The sequence below is a fragment of the Ornithorhynchus anatinus genome, chromosome 5, assembly GCF_004115215.2.
Source record: "Ornithorhynchus anatinus isolate Pmale09 chromosome 5, mOrnAna1.pri.v4, whole genome shotgun sequence".
Lineage (NCBI taxonomy): Eukaryota > Metazoa > Chordata > Mammalia > Monotremata > Ornithorhynchidae > Ornithorhynchus > Ornithorhynchus anatinus.
Genome location: NC_041732.1, coordinates 94836719 through 94854854, shown reverse-complemented (window position 1 = coordinate 94854854; position 18136 = coordinate 94836719). Strand labels below are relative to the sequence as shown.

At 42.7% G+C, this 18136-nt stretch overlaps 1 protein-coding gene across 11 annotated transcripts in view; it reads right to left on the bottom strand.

The window, feature by feature from the left end:
- PPP4R1 (protein phosphatase 4 regulatory subunit 1) overlaps positions 1-18136 on the bottom strand; it is a 128990-nt gene that overhangs the window by 20936 nt on the left and 89918 nt on the right. For 10 of the 11 annotated variants that reach the window (XM_039912134.1, XM_029065818.2, XM_039912136.1 and 7 more), the window contains 2 exons: positions 15315-15442; positions 11956-12482 (listed from right to left, as the gene is read on the bottom strand). In XM_039912134.1, the coding sequence (XP_039768068.1) occupies positions 11956-12482; positions 15315-15442 (655 nt within the window). The remainder of the gene's footprint in view (positions 1-11955; positions 12483-15314; positions 15443-18136) is intronic. The other variant, XM_029065821.2, reaches the window with a different exon arrangement.

Below are 18136 nucleotides of genomic sequence, written 5' to 3'. Positions count from 1 at the left end.
TCTTGTTAATACAAATAAACGCTACAGAGTGGGAAAAAGATCTTCAATTTAATAAAAAAGCAAATTCAGGTCACGTTAATTACATTTTCGTAGCACACAAATCAAATATACGGTAACCAACAATGCTGACTTACTAAGTCATTTTAGCAGATGAGCACTCACACAAACCCTGCCACTATAAAATGATGGTAATTACATAAATCTTTGTTGGCAGCTGCACTTGAACATCTAAAATCTCATCCCTGTTTTCCTCCTAAAAGTTAATTTCCCTTTCTCTTTTTAAAGTGGGGTGAATAGAGTGGGCCCTGGGAAACGAGCTTTCATTGAATTCTTTACTGTTTTTTAGCAGTCACAAAATAGAAACTACCAGAGGGTCTAAAGGAGGAATGGAATTTCTCCTTTAATATTCACCTCCCTGAGATTTATGGAGGACATCAATCACTGTGAGTGAATTTAAATGGAAATGCTCCTTAAAGAGGGTAGAGTTTAAGTAGCTTTCTTGGTTGGTAGGTGCAAAAGCAGTATGGCTTAGTGGAAAGAGCATGGGCTTGGAAGCCAGAGGTCATGGGTTCAAATCCCTGCTCAGCCACTCCTCAGCTGTGACTTTGGGCAAGTCACTGAACTTCTCTGCGCCTCAGTTACCCCATCTGTAAAATGGAGATTAAGACTGTGAGTCCCACCTGGGACAACCTGATTACCATGCATCCTCCCCAGCGCTTTGAACAGTACTTTGCACATAGTAAGTGCTTAACAAATGTCATTATTATTATCTAGAAAATGAATCTGCATTGCTCTATTGGAAAGGTACCCATAGCTCTCTTATGAAGGAAAACACTTCACCAGGACACCTCAATCACCGAAAATAAACTGGTATCTTTGGTGTATCTACTTTGAGAAACAGTATCCACAGCAGTTTTGCAGGTATGGAAATAATTTTCAGGTAAGTGGGCAAAAATGGCTTTTTCTTCAAAATCGTCTCTTGCTGTAATCTCAATTAAAGTGGTGCCATGACCATTAATGAGTTGCTGGATCCTAGCCGGAATACAACTCAGAGTCTACCAGTTTTAGGAAAGAGGAGTATTTTTTAGAAACAAACTGGCTTGGCAGTGTAGGTTCAAATGGCAATGCAGATTTAACCCATAAATCTGCATACTACTAATTTGCCTGACAAGAGATTTTGGACAGATCATAGAGCTCTTATTAATCACATATCCTAATGCTCCAAAGCTGTAGATTAAGATGAGGATGAACAGCTGGCTTATTTTAGAATATGCAGTTCTGTCAAAGTTAGATTGGATTTTAGGCTCAACGAATGTGCTCTGCCAGTGAAAATTCAAGGTTGAAAAGTGGATTATCCCATGGGTATTTGCAAACTCAGCAGTGGGGAGACGGGGTATTGAAATAATGTATCGTAGTAAAACAAAGAGATCACCTAAAGACAAAGCAAAGCACAGCAAGAGTAACTGGGGAGTGGTATGTTTGACTGGTGACGTAAACAAACATTTGTTGAGTCAAGTCACAATCAAAGACGTCTCAAGTAATTCAGAATTAAATCCACCATACAAACTCATCTGAGACAACTATTCTATTCTGATCATTCATTCACTCAATCATATTTACTGAGTGCCTACTGTGTGCAAAGCACTGTACTAAGCACTTGGGAGAGTACAATATAACACATTCCCTGCCCACAACGAGCTCACAGTCTAGAAGGGGAGACAGACATTAATATACAAACATAAATAAATTACAGATGATTACCGAGAAGTGGCCTGTCTAGTGGATAGAGCACAGGCCTGGGAGTCAGGAGGACCTGGATTCTAATCCCAACTTCACCGCTTGCTTGTTGTGTGAATTTAGGCAAGATACACCACTTCTCTGTGCCTCAGCTACCTCATCTGTAAAATGGGGATTTAAGGCTGTGAGGCCTATGTGGGACAGGGATTGTGTTCAATCCAATTATCTTGTATCTACCCCAGTGCTTTGTAAGTGCCTGGCACACAGTAAGTGCTTAACAAATACCATTGCTATTATTATTATTTTATTATTTAGCTTCCTCAGATTCAAGGTGAACAACATTGACTGTGATCCCCAAGTGAGACAGAGACTCAGGCTGACCTGATGAATCTGTAGCTACTCCAAGCACTTAGACCAGTGCTTGACTCATAGTAAAAGCACTTAAATATCATAAAAATGATAGGGAAAAATACCTGAATTACATGAAAATGAGATGTAATATGTACAATATAGTATGAAAGATTTTGTTTCTAGAAAGGATGTTATAGTGCAAACAATTACTGAACAACTTCTTTCTCCAAGTATGCTTATAAAGAGACCCAATGGGATTATTAAGTATACCTGTACAATTACTTCCATATTTCATTGCTTTAGTGACAGAAAAATGCCAGCAGTAAAGTACAGAGTGATGAAATGTCAGTGAGCCTCAGCTGGCTGGGATACAACCATTGGGCTTCATGTTTAGTAGCTGCATAGATATAGAACTTATTTTTCTACCTATCAACACAACAGATATTTCAGTAAAATGATTACCAAAAGATAAGAGATTCTTTTGATAATCATAAGATGCGGCATTTGAGACTGGTGAAACTCTTGTGGAGAAAAGTAGCGCTTAGAATGCAAGAGATTTATTTACATATTAGCTTTATTCTGGTAAAACTTTGCCCCTCATTATTTAAACCTTGATTTGGATGCTGAATATTTTTGAATACATACAAAATGTCATTTAAAAAAATGATAATGGCACTTCAAGAAAAAAATCCCACAACCTTACCTACACATTTTTAAATGAGCACATTTTAGTTTCTCAGAACCACTTGATATTTTTTAAATCTGGGGAGGACACTGGTAAAAAAGTTATGTTCCATTCTTGGAAGAGAATTTAGTACAGGCAAGGTCCTGGACTTCCTGAAAACAGTATCTTACATCAAAATGTGAAGGGCAACCTATGTTTTCAGAGGAAGAGTGCTTGCTTGTTACCTGAACCAAGGTTGGGATACATTATTTTTACTAAAATTACCCAGGTGTGTCTCCTCTAGGCAAAATGCCTTCAGTAATGTATTTATAGAGTCAGAGTGGATTACTGCATCAGCATCCTTTCTGATCTCCCAACCTCCTGTCTCTCACCACTTAAATCTATACTTCCCTCTGCTGCCCGGATTATCTTTTTACAGAAACATTCTGGGCATGTCACCCCCCACTCAAAAATCTCTAGGGGTTGCCTATCAATCTTCATTTCAAGCAAAAACTCCTCACTCTTGGCTTCAAAGCTCTCCATCACCTTGTCCCCTCCTACCTCACCTCCCTTCTCTCCTTCTACAGCCCAGCCTGCACACTCCGCTCCTCTGCTGCTATAACCTTCTCACTCATTCTCGCCTTTGACCTCGGCCCACGTCCTTACCGCTGTCCTGGAATGCCCTCCCCTCCTCACATCCACCTAACTAGCACACTTCCCCCCTTCATAGCCCGACTGAAAGCTCACCTCCTCCAGGAGGTCTTCCCAGACTGAGCACCCCTTTTCTTCTGCTCCTCCTCCCTATCACCCCTACTCCCTCCCCCTGCTCTACCCCTATCCCTGCCCCACAGCACTTGTGTATATACATACATATTTATTATTCTATTTTATTCATGATGTGAATATATCTATAATTCTATTTATATTGATGTTATTGATGCCCGTCTACTTGTTTTGTTTTGTTGTCTGTCTCCCGCCTTCTACAATGTGAGCCTGTCCTTGGGTAGGGACTGTCTCTATCTGTTGCCGAATTGCATTTTCCAAGCACTTAGTACAGTGCTCTGCACATAGTAAGTGCTCAATACATACGAGTGAATGAATGAATGAATCACAGGGCAGTCAATTTAATTCTTTGGAAATAAAATGGACACTTCAACCCTCTCTCATGATTTCAACTACGGATCAGGTAATCTCTCCCACTCTCTCCCCTATAAACTTTTCTCTTTTTTTATGGCATTTGTTAAGTGTTTCCTATGTGCCAGGCACTGTACATAGGAAGATACAAGCTCATCAGGTTGGACATCATTTTGGGAGGATTGTTTTCTGCTTGACTTTTATTTCAGTGTAAGACATTGTTTCTTTGGAAAGGAAATTAATAGAAGAAACTTCCTTCTTCAATGAAGAGCAGTCAAAACACCAGATAGGGGATGGTTCTTCAAGGTGTACATTCCATACCACATGATTATTTCATATTGGTATTTATTAAGCACTTACTATATGTCAAACACTGTTCTAAGCGCTGGGGTAGGTACAAATTTATTAGGGACACAGTAAGTATCCCAAATGGACCTCACAGTCTAAGTAGTTGTTGGCAGGAAATGTTTCTGTTTATTGTTGTACTGTACTCCCCCAAGCGCTTACTACAGCACTCTCACATAGTAAGCACTCAACAAATACAACTGAATGAACAGGAGGGAGAACAGGTATCTCTATTTTACATTTGAAGAAATTGAGGCACGGAGTAGTTAAGTGACTTGCCCAGGTTCACACAGCAAGTGACAGAGGTGGAATCAGAACCCAGGTCTTTCTGACTCCCAGCCTTGTGCTCTCTCCACCGGGCGACGGTGTTTCTCAAGTGCGGCTGGTATGAGGCTAGTGTCCCCACTCTGGGAGGACAGTTTCTGTCTCAACTCCCACAATCATGGGGCAGCAATTCTTTAGAGGGGGAGGAAGAAATCTGAAGTTGCTATTAATACTTCATCCTGAGGGGATTTCTCTGGCACGGCACTTATGAAATCCATTTGTTGACCATTTCAGTCTCCATAGCTCAGGCTCTGGAAGAGACTGATAGTCTTCACAACTGACTTTTTGACCCCTTCCCTGAAACTGTTCTTTGTGAGTCAATCCCCTAAGTGAAGATATGTTTTCTATCATTTTCCAAAACTAGAAACTTTGTGAAAAACATGTGCAGAAATCAATCAAAAAGGCATGGTCCGGAACTGGAAATGCATCATCATCATCATCATCATCATCGGTATTTAATGAGTGCCAACTATGTGCAGAGCACTGTACTAAGCACTTCGGAGAGTGCAATACATGTTTTGTCCCTGTGAATTTGAGGTACTTTAGAATTGAGGGTGGACTGCTTTGTGGAGGAAGACATCTTCTAAGAACACAGCACAAGACCACCAGTCCTTTCCAATCAGTGGTTCAAAAACACAAGTCTTCTTGGCACCAAAAGCCTAAGGTTCCCAAATGGTATCCTGGGATGATCCCTGAAACTTATTCATTATCTTTCCTTAATTATGCCAGATACCCCAAATGGAAAGTTCCCTCTCTCCCACTGACATGTTCTGACAATCTTCATAAGTAACTCCAGGATCTGTACACAGAGATTTGAACTTGAGAGGCTCCTTGATGAGAGAGTAGGAAAGAAGAGGAAAAGGCCAGTTGTTAGAGTGTCATGTAAAAGAAAAACTAGACGAATGGAGCCAATGGCTTCTAGTCAGGAGTCCCCTCATCACCTCAAATGTTAATTATCTAATTCTTATCCACTGCATCTGCAGTTTGTGCTTGGTTTCCTCATTTGTATAGTCTCCGTGGAGATATCTGATGCCTCCTCCACCTAGGGGTTGACACCAGATGTGAGCCGGGTAACTTTCAGGGGGTGGGTGGTGGCTCCTTTGCAGGCAACTTCTGCTCATCCTTGTATACATGTGGGAGGTATAGGGTGAGTAGGCCTGTTTTCCACTGTGTGGTAAAGGATCACATGCAGATGAGGAGGTTGAGGGGGAGGGGGTAGACTGTCTGATACACTTCCTGGTCAGTCCACTGACCTTTACTTAGGTGGGGGAGGCTTATGCAAGAAAAGTTCCAAATTGAGTTATAAAGGTTGAAGTGCTATCTTGAACAGTTTAGGCCCTTTTATGGTGCTGCCGGGCTTTACAAAAGACCACCACATATAATAATGATAATAATAATGGCATTTGTTAAGCATGTACTATGTGCCAAGAGCTGGGATACAAGTAATTGGGTTATCCCATGTGGGGCTCACAATCGTCATCCCCATTTTACAGATAAGGAAACTGGGGCACAGAGAAGTGAAGTGACTTGCCCAAAGTCACACAGCGGGTAATTCGCGGAGCCAGGATTAGAACCCATGACCTCTGACTTCAAAGCCCGTGCTCTTTCCACTAAGCCACGCTGCTTCTCTGATTTCTGTCCTTGAGGAGCTTACAATCATAAGGCAGGAGATACCTATGAAATTAGGCAAAGGGTAAAAGGCAGAGGCAAGCTCAACCACAGAATTACATACACTGAGATTCCAAGAAAATGTATTAGTGCTGGCATAGCTGATGTGGAGAACAAGACCAGAGATTTGAAAAGGTCAATTTGAGAAAGCTGAATGTACAAGTGGATCTTTAGTAGTGCTTTGACAAAGAGGAGGGAGATGGTTTGACAAAACTGAAGGGGCAGCAAATTATTGGGGAGGGCAGCAAGCAAGTGTGCTTGACTGGAGGAGACGTTTAGGGAGATTTAATTGCTGGGACAGTTTGAATTAGTTGTGACAGCAATGGTGAACCACATTTAGGCTTTTAAGGAGGGAAAATACAGGATTTATTGTACTCTTCCAAGCACTTAGTACAGTGCTCTGCACAGTGTAAACATTCAATAAATACAATCAACTTACTGATTGATTTTATCAGTGATTCAGAAAGACAATTCTGGCTGCTGTGTGTAGGTTATACTGCACCAGCAAGACGACACTATGGTAATATAGGTTCATTGTGTCGCCAAAATATCAATGCATTTTTTTAAGGAAGTTAAATGTAAAGTCTGAGTTCTTATAAAGATTTTATCCCTAATGGTTCCCTTAATACTCAAAACTGGACTAATGATTATGAAGACTCAACTTTCCTGTAGTTTCTCCAATTTGGTTCACCTAGTTTTCCAGAGGAAAAGAACCTTATTAAAAGAAACTTATTGATTTTAGCAGAGAACATCAGGACTAAAATCTCCAGGGGCTGTGTTGGGAGGAGGGGATAGGAGGATGGGGCGGGGGAGTTGTACTAGTTATTCTAAAGTTGTTCATATCTAAGTAGATAGGAGAACATTACCTTGAGAGTAAATCACCGCAGCAGCGTTTTTTGCTATTTAGCCTTTAGGGTATGAAATAATATTAATAAAAATTATGGTATTTGTTAAGTGTTTACTATGTGCCAAACACTGTTCTAAGCGCTAGGGTAGATACAAGCTAATCAGCTTGTCCCATGAGGGGCACTTCTCATCCTTTCAATTTAGGAATTTTTCAAGGAGAAGAGTGGTGAAAAAAAATTGGAAACGAAGTCAGGAAGAGAAAGGAAGTGCTTATGAAAAAGAAAAGACTTACAGAAGTTTTAAAGGTGGCGAGGGGGAATGGAGAAGAGATTGTTTAATCAGCTCAGGAAGCCAGGAAGGTTTAAAAAAAAAAAAAAGAAAAGAAAAGCTACAGATTGGTGGCCCCTCTCAGGGTCGCACCTGGAAAGTTTCCAGTACTCTTACCGGTCTCGGCTAAGGGAGATCGAGTCAAGCAGAGGCATACCCACTCCATTTCTAGCTTGGCCAGTGGCTAGCGAGGGGAAGGCCATCTGCTACAAGTCAAAACTCACCTGTGCTGGGCAGCAGCGGCTTGGGAGAGAGTTGAGGGAGGACACTCAAGTTTACTGCATGGGCTTGCAGATTTTTACCAAGCAATCTCTATGGCTACACTACTAGAATGACTGCAGATGGAGAGCGGGGCGTTCTGGAAGAGATGTGTCCGTGGTGTCGCTATGGGTCGGAGATGACTTGGCAGCGTAAGACAAGACAGATTGGTGAGAACACCAATGATTTCCATTCCCTCTAACAGTTAGCGATAACTGAAGCAGGTCCCTAAGTTAGAACCCCAGTCCACAGGATGGACCCTCAAATTCTCAAATGTTAAGTTTTACGATGTCTCTACCCTTAGAAAGATCTTGAAGTGCTGTTGCTTCTGTCCTCTTAGCACATCTCATGAGGTGGCTATCAATTTTGGAATATATTTTACATTTATGTACTCAAAAACAGAGGCTGCAAGAGAACAACTCTTGTGTGGCTCTAAAGCAAAAAACTCTATGTCTACTCTTCTCTCTCTGATCGTCATCTTCAACCATTCATTTACTAATGGCTTCTTTCCATTCTGATTTCAAACATGCTCATGTATTCCCTATCCGAAATGGGAAAAAAAAAGTCCTTTGGCCCCATGGCTCCCTCCATTTACTGCCCCATTTCCCTCCAACCATTCCTCTCCAAACTCTTTGAAAGAGTTTACACCCATTGCCTCCACTTCCTCTCCTCCAACTCTATCCTTGATCCCCCAATCTGACTTCCACCCCATTCATTCCACAGAAACTGCCCTCTCTCTTTCTCTAAGGTCATCAGTGGCCTTCTTCTTGCCAAATTCAATGGCCTCTACTTCACCCTAATCTTCCTGAATCTCTCAGCTGCCTCTGACACTATGGCCTTCTCTGGAGTTTCACATTTCCTCCTGGTTTCAGGATCTCTCTGACTGGATGTCCAGGTGACACCTTGGAGTTAACAAAACAGGACTCCTGATCTCCCCACCCAAACCCTGTCTCTCCATCACCATAGATAACACCGCTACCCTCCATCTCACAAGCCCACAACCTCAGCAATATCCAACTCAACTATCATTCAACTCCCATTTTCGATCTGTTACCAAATCCTGCCAGTTCTACATTAACATCTCTAAAATCCACTCTTTCCTATCCATCCAAACTGCTTCAACGCTGATCCAAGCACTAATTATATGCCACCCCGATTACTGCATCAGCTTCCTCCCTGATGTCCCTGCCTCAGTCTCTCCCTAAACTAGTCTTTACTTCACTCCGCTGACTGTATCATTTCTCTAGAAATATGGGCACGTTGATAAGTGCTGTGGGGTGAATATTAGGTGCTTAAATTAAATTAATTAAAATGTATTAATTTAAATTAAATTAAGTGTCAATGTCTCCCCACTCCTTGAAAACTTCCAATGGTTGCCCGTCCACCTCGGCATCAAATAGTAACTCCTTGAGGGCTTTAAAGTTTTCAATTAGCTTTCTCCTTCCTAACACCTCAATGATTTACTCAGCCTGAACCCTTCGCTCCTCCAACAGCAACCTACTCATTGTACCTCGAGCTCATCTATCTCCAGACTGAACACTCCTTGTGGGCAAGGAGTATGCCTGCCAACTCTGTTGTACTGTACGTTCAAAAGCACTTAGTGAGCACCCAGTAAGTGCTCAAATACCATAATTGATCTCATTGCCAAGCCCTTGCCCACATCCTCCCACTGGCTTGGAACTCTCTTCCCCTTCATATACGGCAGACCACTACTCTCCCCACCTTCAAAGCCTTATTAAAAAAATCACATCTTCTTCAAAGGCCTACTCTAAGTCCTCATTTCCTCCATTCCCTCCCCCTTCCAAGTTGCCTGGGCCCCGGATCTGTACCCTTTAAGCACTTAATTTTTGCCCCACAGCACTTACGTACGTGCCCATATTTTAATGTCTGTCTTCCCTTTAGATTGTAAGCTGGTGGATCGGAAACATGTCTACCAACTCTGTTACCCTGTACTCTCCCAAGGCCTAAGTACAGTACTCTGCACACACAGTACATATTCAATAAATACCACTGAAGGGGAGGTGAAGGAGGCTCACAACTGTTGTCAAAAGAACCAAAAAACCTCAGCAGTTCCATACTCGGTCAGCTCAATGGTCTGCACTGCCATAGTCCTTTCACCCAGATCTATTGGTACTATTGTTTTATAGCCTTGTTCTTCCTCTAGTTCCTGTAAAAAATACTTATATGAACACTGTGACGGTTGGTCCTCCTTGATAGCCAACTTCTTAACATACCTAACCTTTTCCTCTGATTCCTTACTATGGATTTCCTGTCTACAAATTTATCCAACCCTTTCTAGAACCTATTGGTATTTTTTCCAGAATTATATTCTGTGGAAATTTAATTCCAAAGGCCTACCATATACCATAGTATTTCTTTGCTTGTGCCTAACACTTACTACTTTTAAGTGGCCTTAGTCCTGATGCTGCACCAGCCTTAATATATTTCCTCTTCCACTCAAGAGTGTCGCTTTTTGTTCACTGTACCTAAAGCGGAACCACCAAAACCAGAAATACTACAGATTTTAATCATGATTTAATGAAGGGGCCAAAAAAATTAAAGGTACACTCCAATTAGCCTAATGGACCTCTCTGTTGCAGGAAGGTCCTTTATCTTAAAAAATCACTTTCCAAGTCCTCAGAAAGAGCAGTGGTTGTTATGGCTCTGTCCTCTCCCCCTCCCTTCAGGCTCGCATCTCCTCCTGCCTCCGGGACATCTCCACCTGGATGTCGGCCCGCCACCTAAAACTCAACATGAGCAAGACTGAGCTCCTCATCTTCCCTCCCAAGCCCGGTCCGCTCCCAGACTTCTCCGTCACCGTGGATGGCACGACCATCCTTCCCGTCCCGCAGGCCCGCAATCTCGGTGTCATCCTTGACTCGTCCCTCTCATTCACCCCACACATCCTATCCGTTACCAAGACCTGCCGGTTTCACCTCTACAATATCGCCAAGATCCGCCCTTTCCTCTCCACCCAAACGGCTACCTTACTATTACGGGCTCTCGTTATATCCCGGCTAGACTACTGTGTCAGCCTTCTCTCTGACCTCCCTTCCTACTCTCTCGCCCCGCTCCGGTCTATTCTTCACTCCGCTGCCCGGCTCATCTTCCTGCAGAAACGATCTGGGCATGTCACTCCCCTTCTTAAACAACTCCAGTGGTTGCCTATCGACCTCCGCTCCAAACAAAAACTCCTCACTCTAGGCTTCAAGGCTCTCCATCACCTTGCCCCTTCCTACCTCTCCTCCCTTCTCTCTTTCTACCGCCCACCCCGCACGCTCCGCTCCTCTGCCGCCCACCTCCTCGCCGTCCCTCGGTCTCGCCTATCCCGCCGTCGACCCCTGGGTCACGTCCTCCCGCGGTCCCGGAACGCCCTCCCTCCTCACCTCCGCCAAACTGATTCTCTTTCCCTCTTCAAAACCTTACTTAAAAATCACCTCCTCCAAGAGGCCTTCCCAGACTGAGCTCCTCTTCCCCCTCTACTCCCTCTGCCATCCCCCCTTTACCTCTCCGCAGCTAAAGCCTCATTTTCCCCTTTTCCCTCTGCTCCTCCACCTCTCCCTTCCCATCCCCACAGCACTGTACCCGTCCGCTCAACTGTATATATTTTCGTTACCCTATTTATTTTGTTAATGAATTGTACATCGCCTTGATTCTATTTAGTTGCCATTGTTTTTATGAGATGTTCTTCCCCTTGACGCTGTTTAGTGCCATTGTTCTTGTCTGTCCGTCTCCCCCGATTAGACTGTAAGCCCGTCAAACGGCAGGGACTGTCTCTATCTGTTGCCGACTTGTTCATCCCAAGCGCTTAGTACAGTGCTCTGCACATAGTAAGCGCTCAATAAATACTATTGAATGAATGAATGAATGAATGGCTCTCCTTGGAAGAAGACCTACATGCCTTTTTCCAACTACACTGATACTGGCTCCACTGATACACATTTGCTAGTTTAACTAAACCTCAATTAAAGTATGGCAGTTCAAGACTTGGCATTAAATATTGAGTGTTACCGTTATGAGAACATTTCAAAGAAAAACGGCACAGCTAATAATTATTTGCTTACCAAACAACCAAAGGCATGTGGCATGTAGTATACATAACTAACCAATGTGGTTCTATGAAATGAAGACCTATCAAAAACTGGTCACATGAAATTTGTCAATTCTTAACCAAAAATTAGTCATGTCATTTTCACATCAGACTTCTTCTAAAGCATTATTTAAGAAATACAATTTTAGAATTATTCCGTGGACAGCTCCCTATCAGGAAGCATTGAGAGAGGAACTAAATGCATGGGTACCTTTAACATCCGGATCATCAATATGGGGTTCCAAATTTTCTATCATTTCTTCAAGTTCCTTCCGGGTAGCCATGGAAATATTTGGAGACCCTGGTGCCGTGTCTTCCCCGGTCCCTTCCGGACTCTCCGGGCAAGATCTCACCTCAGAAGCTTGTTCCAGCTCTAGATCTAGGTCTATATCAGGAAGAGGAGTCCTCCAAAAGTGGAAGGAGTTATACAATTCCTGCTCTGGAAGAGGTGGTTCCTGAGAACTGTTCTCAGTCTCCCGTAACAACGCTGTATTACAGTTACCGGAACTTTGCTCATTCTCGCCAACTTTTTCCTGGCAAGACTCTGAAGTCAAAGTGCAAGATACGTCCACCTGGTCATTAGTTTCATCCCAAGTTTTGCTTAATATTCGGTTGTGAACTTCCATGGTGCTTTCAAGGGTGACATTGGAATTATTGATACTGATATTTGAAGGAATATCCTCAGTCCTAATTTTAATATCCTCCGAAACATCTTCTGTACTCCTTATGTTCTCGCTGCTGGTGTCAGAAAGACATGAAAGCAGTAATAACAATTTATATAAATGGTTTTGATGAAAAAAACTGTCATACTTATATTGCAATCCATATAAGAGCTAAAAAATATTTTCCCCAGACCATTTCACATCATGTTGCATCAGAATATTCCTTTGAATATTCTTTTTAGCCAATAAATTAAATGTATCTCCCTTGCTTCTTTTACACTAACAGAAGTCCCCAACTGTGTTTCCTCCCTGAAATCTTAAAAGGATTTTTCCAGGAAGGGGTGTTGGTTTATTTTCATCTTGGTTTAACAAGCTACAAGAAAGGGAACAAAAATAAGTCCTACCCAGCTGGCTCCAAGGAACAGATATTACTTTTCAGAAAGTATAAGAAGGGCATGCAATACATGGTCCTTCAATAAAGTCTAACTTCTCAGGGGAACCCACACAACAGTATCTGAAATAAAGCCTTCCTCCTCTGAATAGCTTGGAAACAAGGAAACTGTGATGAAGTATTTAATTGCCCAGAAACAATTAACTCACAACCACCCAACAATCACCCATAGGGCTTATGCATTTTGTTTCTATCTTCAGCACTGAGATACCAACTTATATTTACTTGTATAGTCAATTATGTATTCAGCTCTTTCATTCTGCTATACTTGTACGATTAACCATTATATCCTTATTCTCCTGCTTGTTCCCACTCTTTATAATCATCTTTGTCTTAATTCCCCCACTGGATGGTAAAAATTTTTGAGGGGAGAGGGAAAGTGTGTCACTGCTGCTGCTGGGCTCTCCCAAGAACTCAGGACAGTGTTTTACACTCAAATACCATGGACTGATTGAAGAGATGAGTGGTTAGCAACTGGTGGCAGTAGACCTCATCTTGCAATCTCTGAGAGTCCCTGATTAATGAATTCTCTCACCTGTTGAGTTAGGATATTCCTTCTTTGCTGTGTAGTAGTATTTATTAAGCATTTACACTGGGAAAGAATACCCGATTGGGAATTAGACCTGATTCCTGTCTCTCAGTAGGGCTCAAAATTGAAGAGTACTGTGTTAGAAGTGTAGCCTTTCCAATAGAGCCACAAAAGAATAATAATAATAATGTTGGTATTTATTAAGTTTGGTATCTATGTGCAGAGCATGAGCCCAGATTCAACGATGTAACAGGTCCTCTTGCTCTCCTTCACACTCAAGCTCTAATTTCTGCTTCCAATGATCACGACTCTCTCACACTCTGGACCACCCTCTTCTCCTTCCAACCAAGCTGGGATTCACTGCTACTGTTCTCTCCTGGTTTTCCTCCTATCTTTCTGACCGCTCCTTCTCTGTCTTTAAGGCAGGTTCCTTGTCTGCCTCCCTCCCTCTCACACTGGGAGTTGCTTAAGGCTCAGTTCTGGGTCCCTTTCTATTCTCCATTTTCATCCACTTCCTTGAAGAACTCGTTCGATTTCATGACTTCAAATACCATCTTTAAGTGGATGATTCCCAAATCCACCTTTCCAGCCCTGACCTCTCTCCTCTGCAGTCTGGCTAAAATCTACCCTTTTCTATCCAAGCTACTACGTTAATCCAAACACTCAACATAATCTGCCTCGATCACTGCATCAGCCTCCTTGGTGACCTCTGCCTCTCCACACTCCAGTCCACACTTTCCTCTGCTGCCTGGATCATTTTTCTAAAAAAAAAAAGGGTCAGTTCATGTCTCCCTACTCCTCAAGAACTTTCACCGATTGCCTGTCCACCTCCCCCTAAAACAGAAACTACTTACCAATGACTTTAAAGCACTTCTTCCTCTTGGCCCCTTCTATTTCACCTTGCTGATTTCCTACTGCAACCTACCCCGCACACTTCACTCCTCCAACACCAACCTACTCACGGTAACTTGATCTCACCTGTTTCGCCACCAACCCCTTGCCCACGTCCTTCCCCTCCATATACACTCCACTACTTTCCCCACCTTCAAAACTTTATTAAAATTACATCTCCTCCAAGAGGCCTTCCCAATTAAGCCCTCATTTCCCCTACTCCCTTTGCCTTCTGTGTCACCTCTGCCCTTGGATCTGTATCCTTTAAGCCCCACCTCAGCCCCACAGCATTTATGTACATATCTACACTTTATTCTAACATCTGTCTCCCTCTCAAGACTGTGACGTCCTTGTGGGCAGGGTGTGCCTATCAATTCTTTGTATTGTACACTCCCAAGTCCTTTGTACAGGAGAGTATACAGTATGAACTTGTTAAATACCATCGATTATGTGACTGACAAAAATACTGTGGTACAACTTCCACTAAATTGGTTCAGTGAATCCAACCTGGTTCAGTGTATGGGACCTGGGGGGTGTTCAATAAATACCATTATGACAAAATGGTATCTCTCTTACATAACTTCTACTTGTAGCTTAACACACTTTGTTAATACCAACATTATTATTATTTGTTAACCACAATGTACACATACTTCTTCATTTAAATCACAGCCTGTCTTTTGGGGAAGCAGCGTGGCTCAGTGGAAAGGGCCTGGGCTTCGGAGTCAGAGGTCATGAGTTCGACTCCCGGCTCTGCCACTTGTCAGCTGTGTGACTGTGGGCAAGTCACTTCACTTCTCTGGGCCTCAGTTACCTCATCTGTAAAAATGGGGATTAACTGTGAGCCTTGCGTGGGACAACCTGATGAACCTGTATCTACCCCAGCGCTTAGAACAGTGCTCTGCACATAGTAAGCGCTTAACAAATACCAACATTATTATTTAGGCAGCAGTAGTGACCAAAAAGAAGAAAGCAAATGAGATCATACTGTGTTTAAAATATATGTATGTCACAAAGAAAGGGATTCAAAATCTTACCTCTTGTTTTCTAATAACATCTGATCCTCTGTGCTTTTAGTGTCTTCTTTAAAATACTGGCCTGAACTAGATGGATTAGCAAAAGTTGATATGAAAGGCCCCAAAGACTGAAAGGCAGCTTGTCGAACCTAGGGAACATGACAAGAACAGGAAAAGTGCAAGCAACTGGAATTAAAGGTGATTCTTTAAGCTAACGGCTTCAGGCTCTCCTTACTTATCTGCTTTGTTCAAACTCTATTCCCCTGTGGCGCTCTATAACATTTTCACTGTCCCTCTCACTTCTCCTGCTTCTGGTTCCTTGTACAGGCCTCCCCGCCATGCCTAGAATTTTTTTTCCCTTCAAATCTGACAGCAGCTTCAACTTCAAAGCCCTCCAGAAATAACACTGTCTCATTCCCCAATTCATTTTTTCTCTAACCTCCCCACATAAAGTATTTCTTTTTTCACTTATCCATCACTCCATTTGTGTTCCTTCTAGCTGCAAATACTTTTGTCAGTCTCCCATTAGACTGTAAGCTACTTGATGGCAGGGATTCTGTGTTAAATCTCTTCCGTGAACTTAGTACAGTGGTCTGAACAAAGCACTCAATAAATAACATTATTAGAAAATAAGATGATCCTACCAGGAGGAAAAGTATGCTCAAGATAGGGGAAAAATTGGGAAAGAAGGATTAAGTGAGTCAGTTAACTAGTACTGAATCATATTGTTCCATAAGGACAAGCAGCGTGGCTCAGTGGAAAGAGCACGGGCTTGGGAGTCGGAGGTCATGGGTTCTAATCCCAGCTCTGCCACTTGTCAGCTGGGTGACTTTGGGCAAGTCACTTAACTTCTCTGGGTCTCAGTTACCTCATCTGTAAAATGGGGATTAAGACTGTGAGCCCCATGTGGGACAGTGTCCCAATGTGGGACAACCTGATTACCTTGTATCCTGCCCCCAGTGCTTAGAACAGTGCTTGGCACATATTAAGCACTTAACGAATGCCATATTAAAAAAAAGGTGGCTCTTGGAAGGAAAACTGAAGGATTATTTTCCAGCAAATTTTAGTCTGATTTTACAAGTCTCATTCTCCAAGATATATGACCAAAAATGGGAAGGGGGTGTGCTCCAGGTACCTCAAATCCTCATTATTATCAGTACAGCTCTATTGTACCGCACTCTCCTAAGCCAGGTACCTCAAATCCTCACTATTAACAGTATAACTCTATTGTACTATACTCTCCTAAGTGTTTAATACAGTGCCCTGCACATAATAAGAACTCAATAAAAACTACTGATTGACTGACTTGAAACTTTGGAGTAATCTGCGGGAATGCAGCCTGTACTAGGTTTGGGAACTCACCTCAGGCTACCTCACTGAATATTTAGAAGACTTGGAACATAAAGGGATTTTCCAAGGCTCTAATCCTGAAGCTATAAATTCTGCATACAAAGCAGGTCATCCAGGTAAGATCCCAGCAGTGTGGTTTAGTGGATACAGTACAGGCCCAGGAGTCTGAGGACCTGGGTTCCAATCCCAGTTCCACTGCTTCTCTGCTGTGTGTTCTTGGGTAAGTTATTTGTTCTTGGGTAAGTTATTTAAACTTCTCCCAGCATTCCAGGAGACATTATTTTGCATTTACATAGAATACACTAGATAATAATAATAATAATAATGTTGGTATTTGTTAAGCGCTTACTATGTGCCGAGCACTGTTCTAAGCGCTGGGGGAGATACAGGGTAATCAGGTTGTCCCACGTGAGGCTCACAGTTAATCCCCATTTTCCAGATGAGGTAACTGAGGCCCAGAGAAGTGAAGTGACTTGCCCACAGTCACACAGCTGACAAGTGGCAGCGCCGGGAGTCGAACCCATGACCTCTGACTCCGAAGCCCAGGCTCTTTCCACTAAGCCACGCGGCTTCCCTAGCTCCACCTAAGTGTTTTGGGGGAGAGGGAAAGAAGAACTATTCACTCTTTTTTTCTCCCCACACCCCAAAATGTGGGACCAGTGACCCTCACTATACAATATTTACTCAGCAACCCTAGGGTGCACAGCACTATCCTAAATAGTGAAGAGAGAAGCAGCGTGGCTCAATGGAAAGAGCACGGGCTTTGGAGTCAGAGGTCAAGAGTTCGAATCCCAGCTCTGCCACTTGTCAGCTGTGTGACTGTGGGCAAGTCACTTAACTTCTCTGGGCCTCAGTTACCTCATCTGTAAAATGGGGATTAAGACTGTGAGCCCCACGTGGGACAACCTGATTCCCCTATGTCTACCCCGGTGCTTAGAACAGTGCTCTACACATAGTAAGCGCTTAACAAATACCTACATTATTATTATTATTATTATTATTATTAAATAGCTAAATTGCAGGTTACGATTTAATGCAGTATACAAGACAAACATAAACCACACAAATATGTTCATGTAAATATACACCTGAGAGTTAGCTCTGAATTGTGCGATTTCTCTTCCCTCGTCCCCCATTTTTACTATGGCTAAAAGTTTAAGTTCACTGTGCTTCAGACTGAAAAAAAAGTTGTACACATTCCAATCTCACCCCCACCCTTTCCTCTCAATCCCCACAGCCTCCATCCTGGTCCAGGGGCATACCTATCCCAGCCAGACTATAACAGCAACCTCCTCAGTCACTCACTGATATTCCTGTAGCCAGTCTCTCCCCTCTCTGGTCCATACTTCACTCTGTTACTCAGATCATTTTAACAAAAATGTTGTTCAAACCATGCTTTCCCACTCAGGAACCTCCAAAGTTTGTTGTGGCTGGGAATGTCACTGTTTATCGTTATATTGTACTTTGTCAAGTGCTTAGTAAAGTGCTCTGCA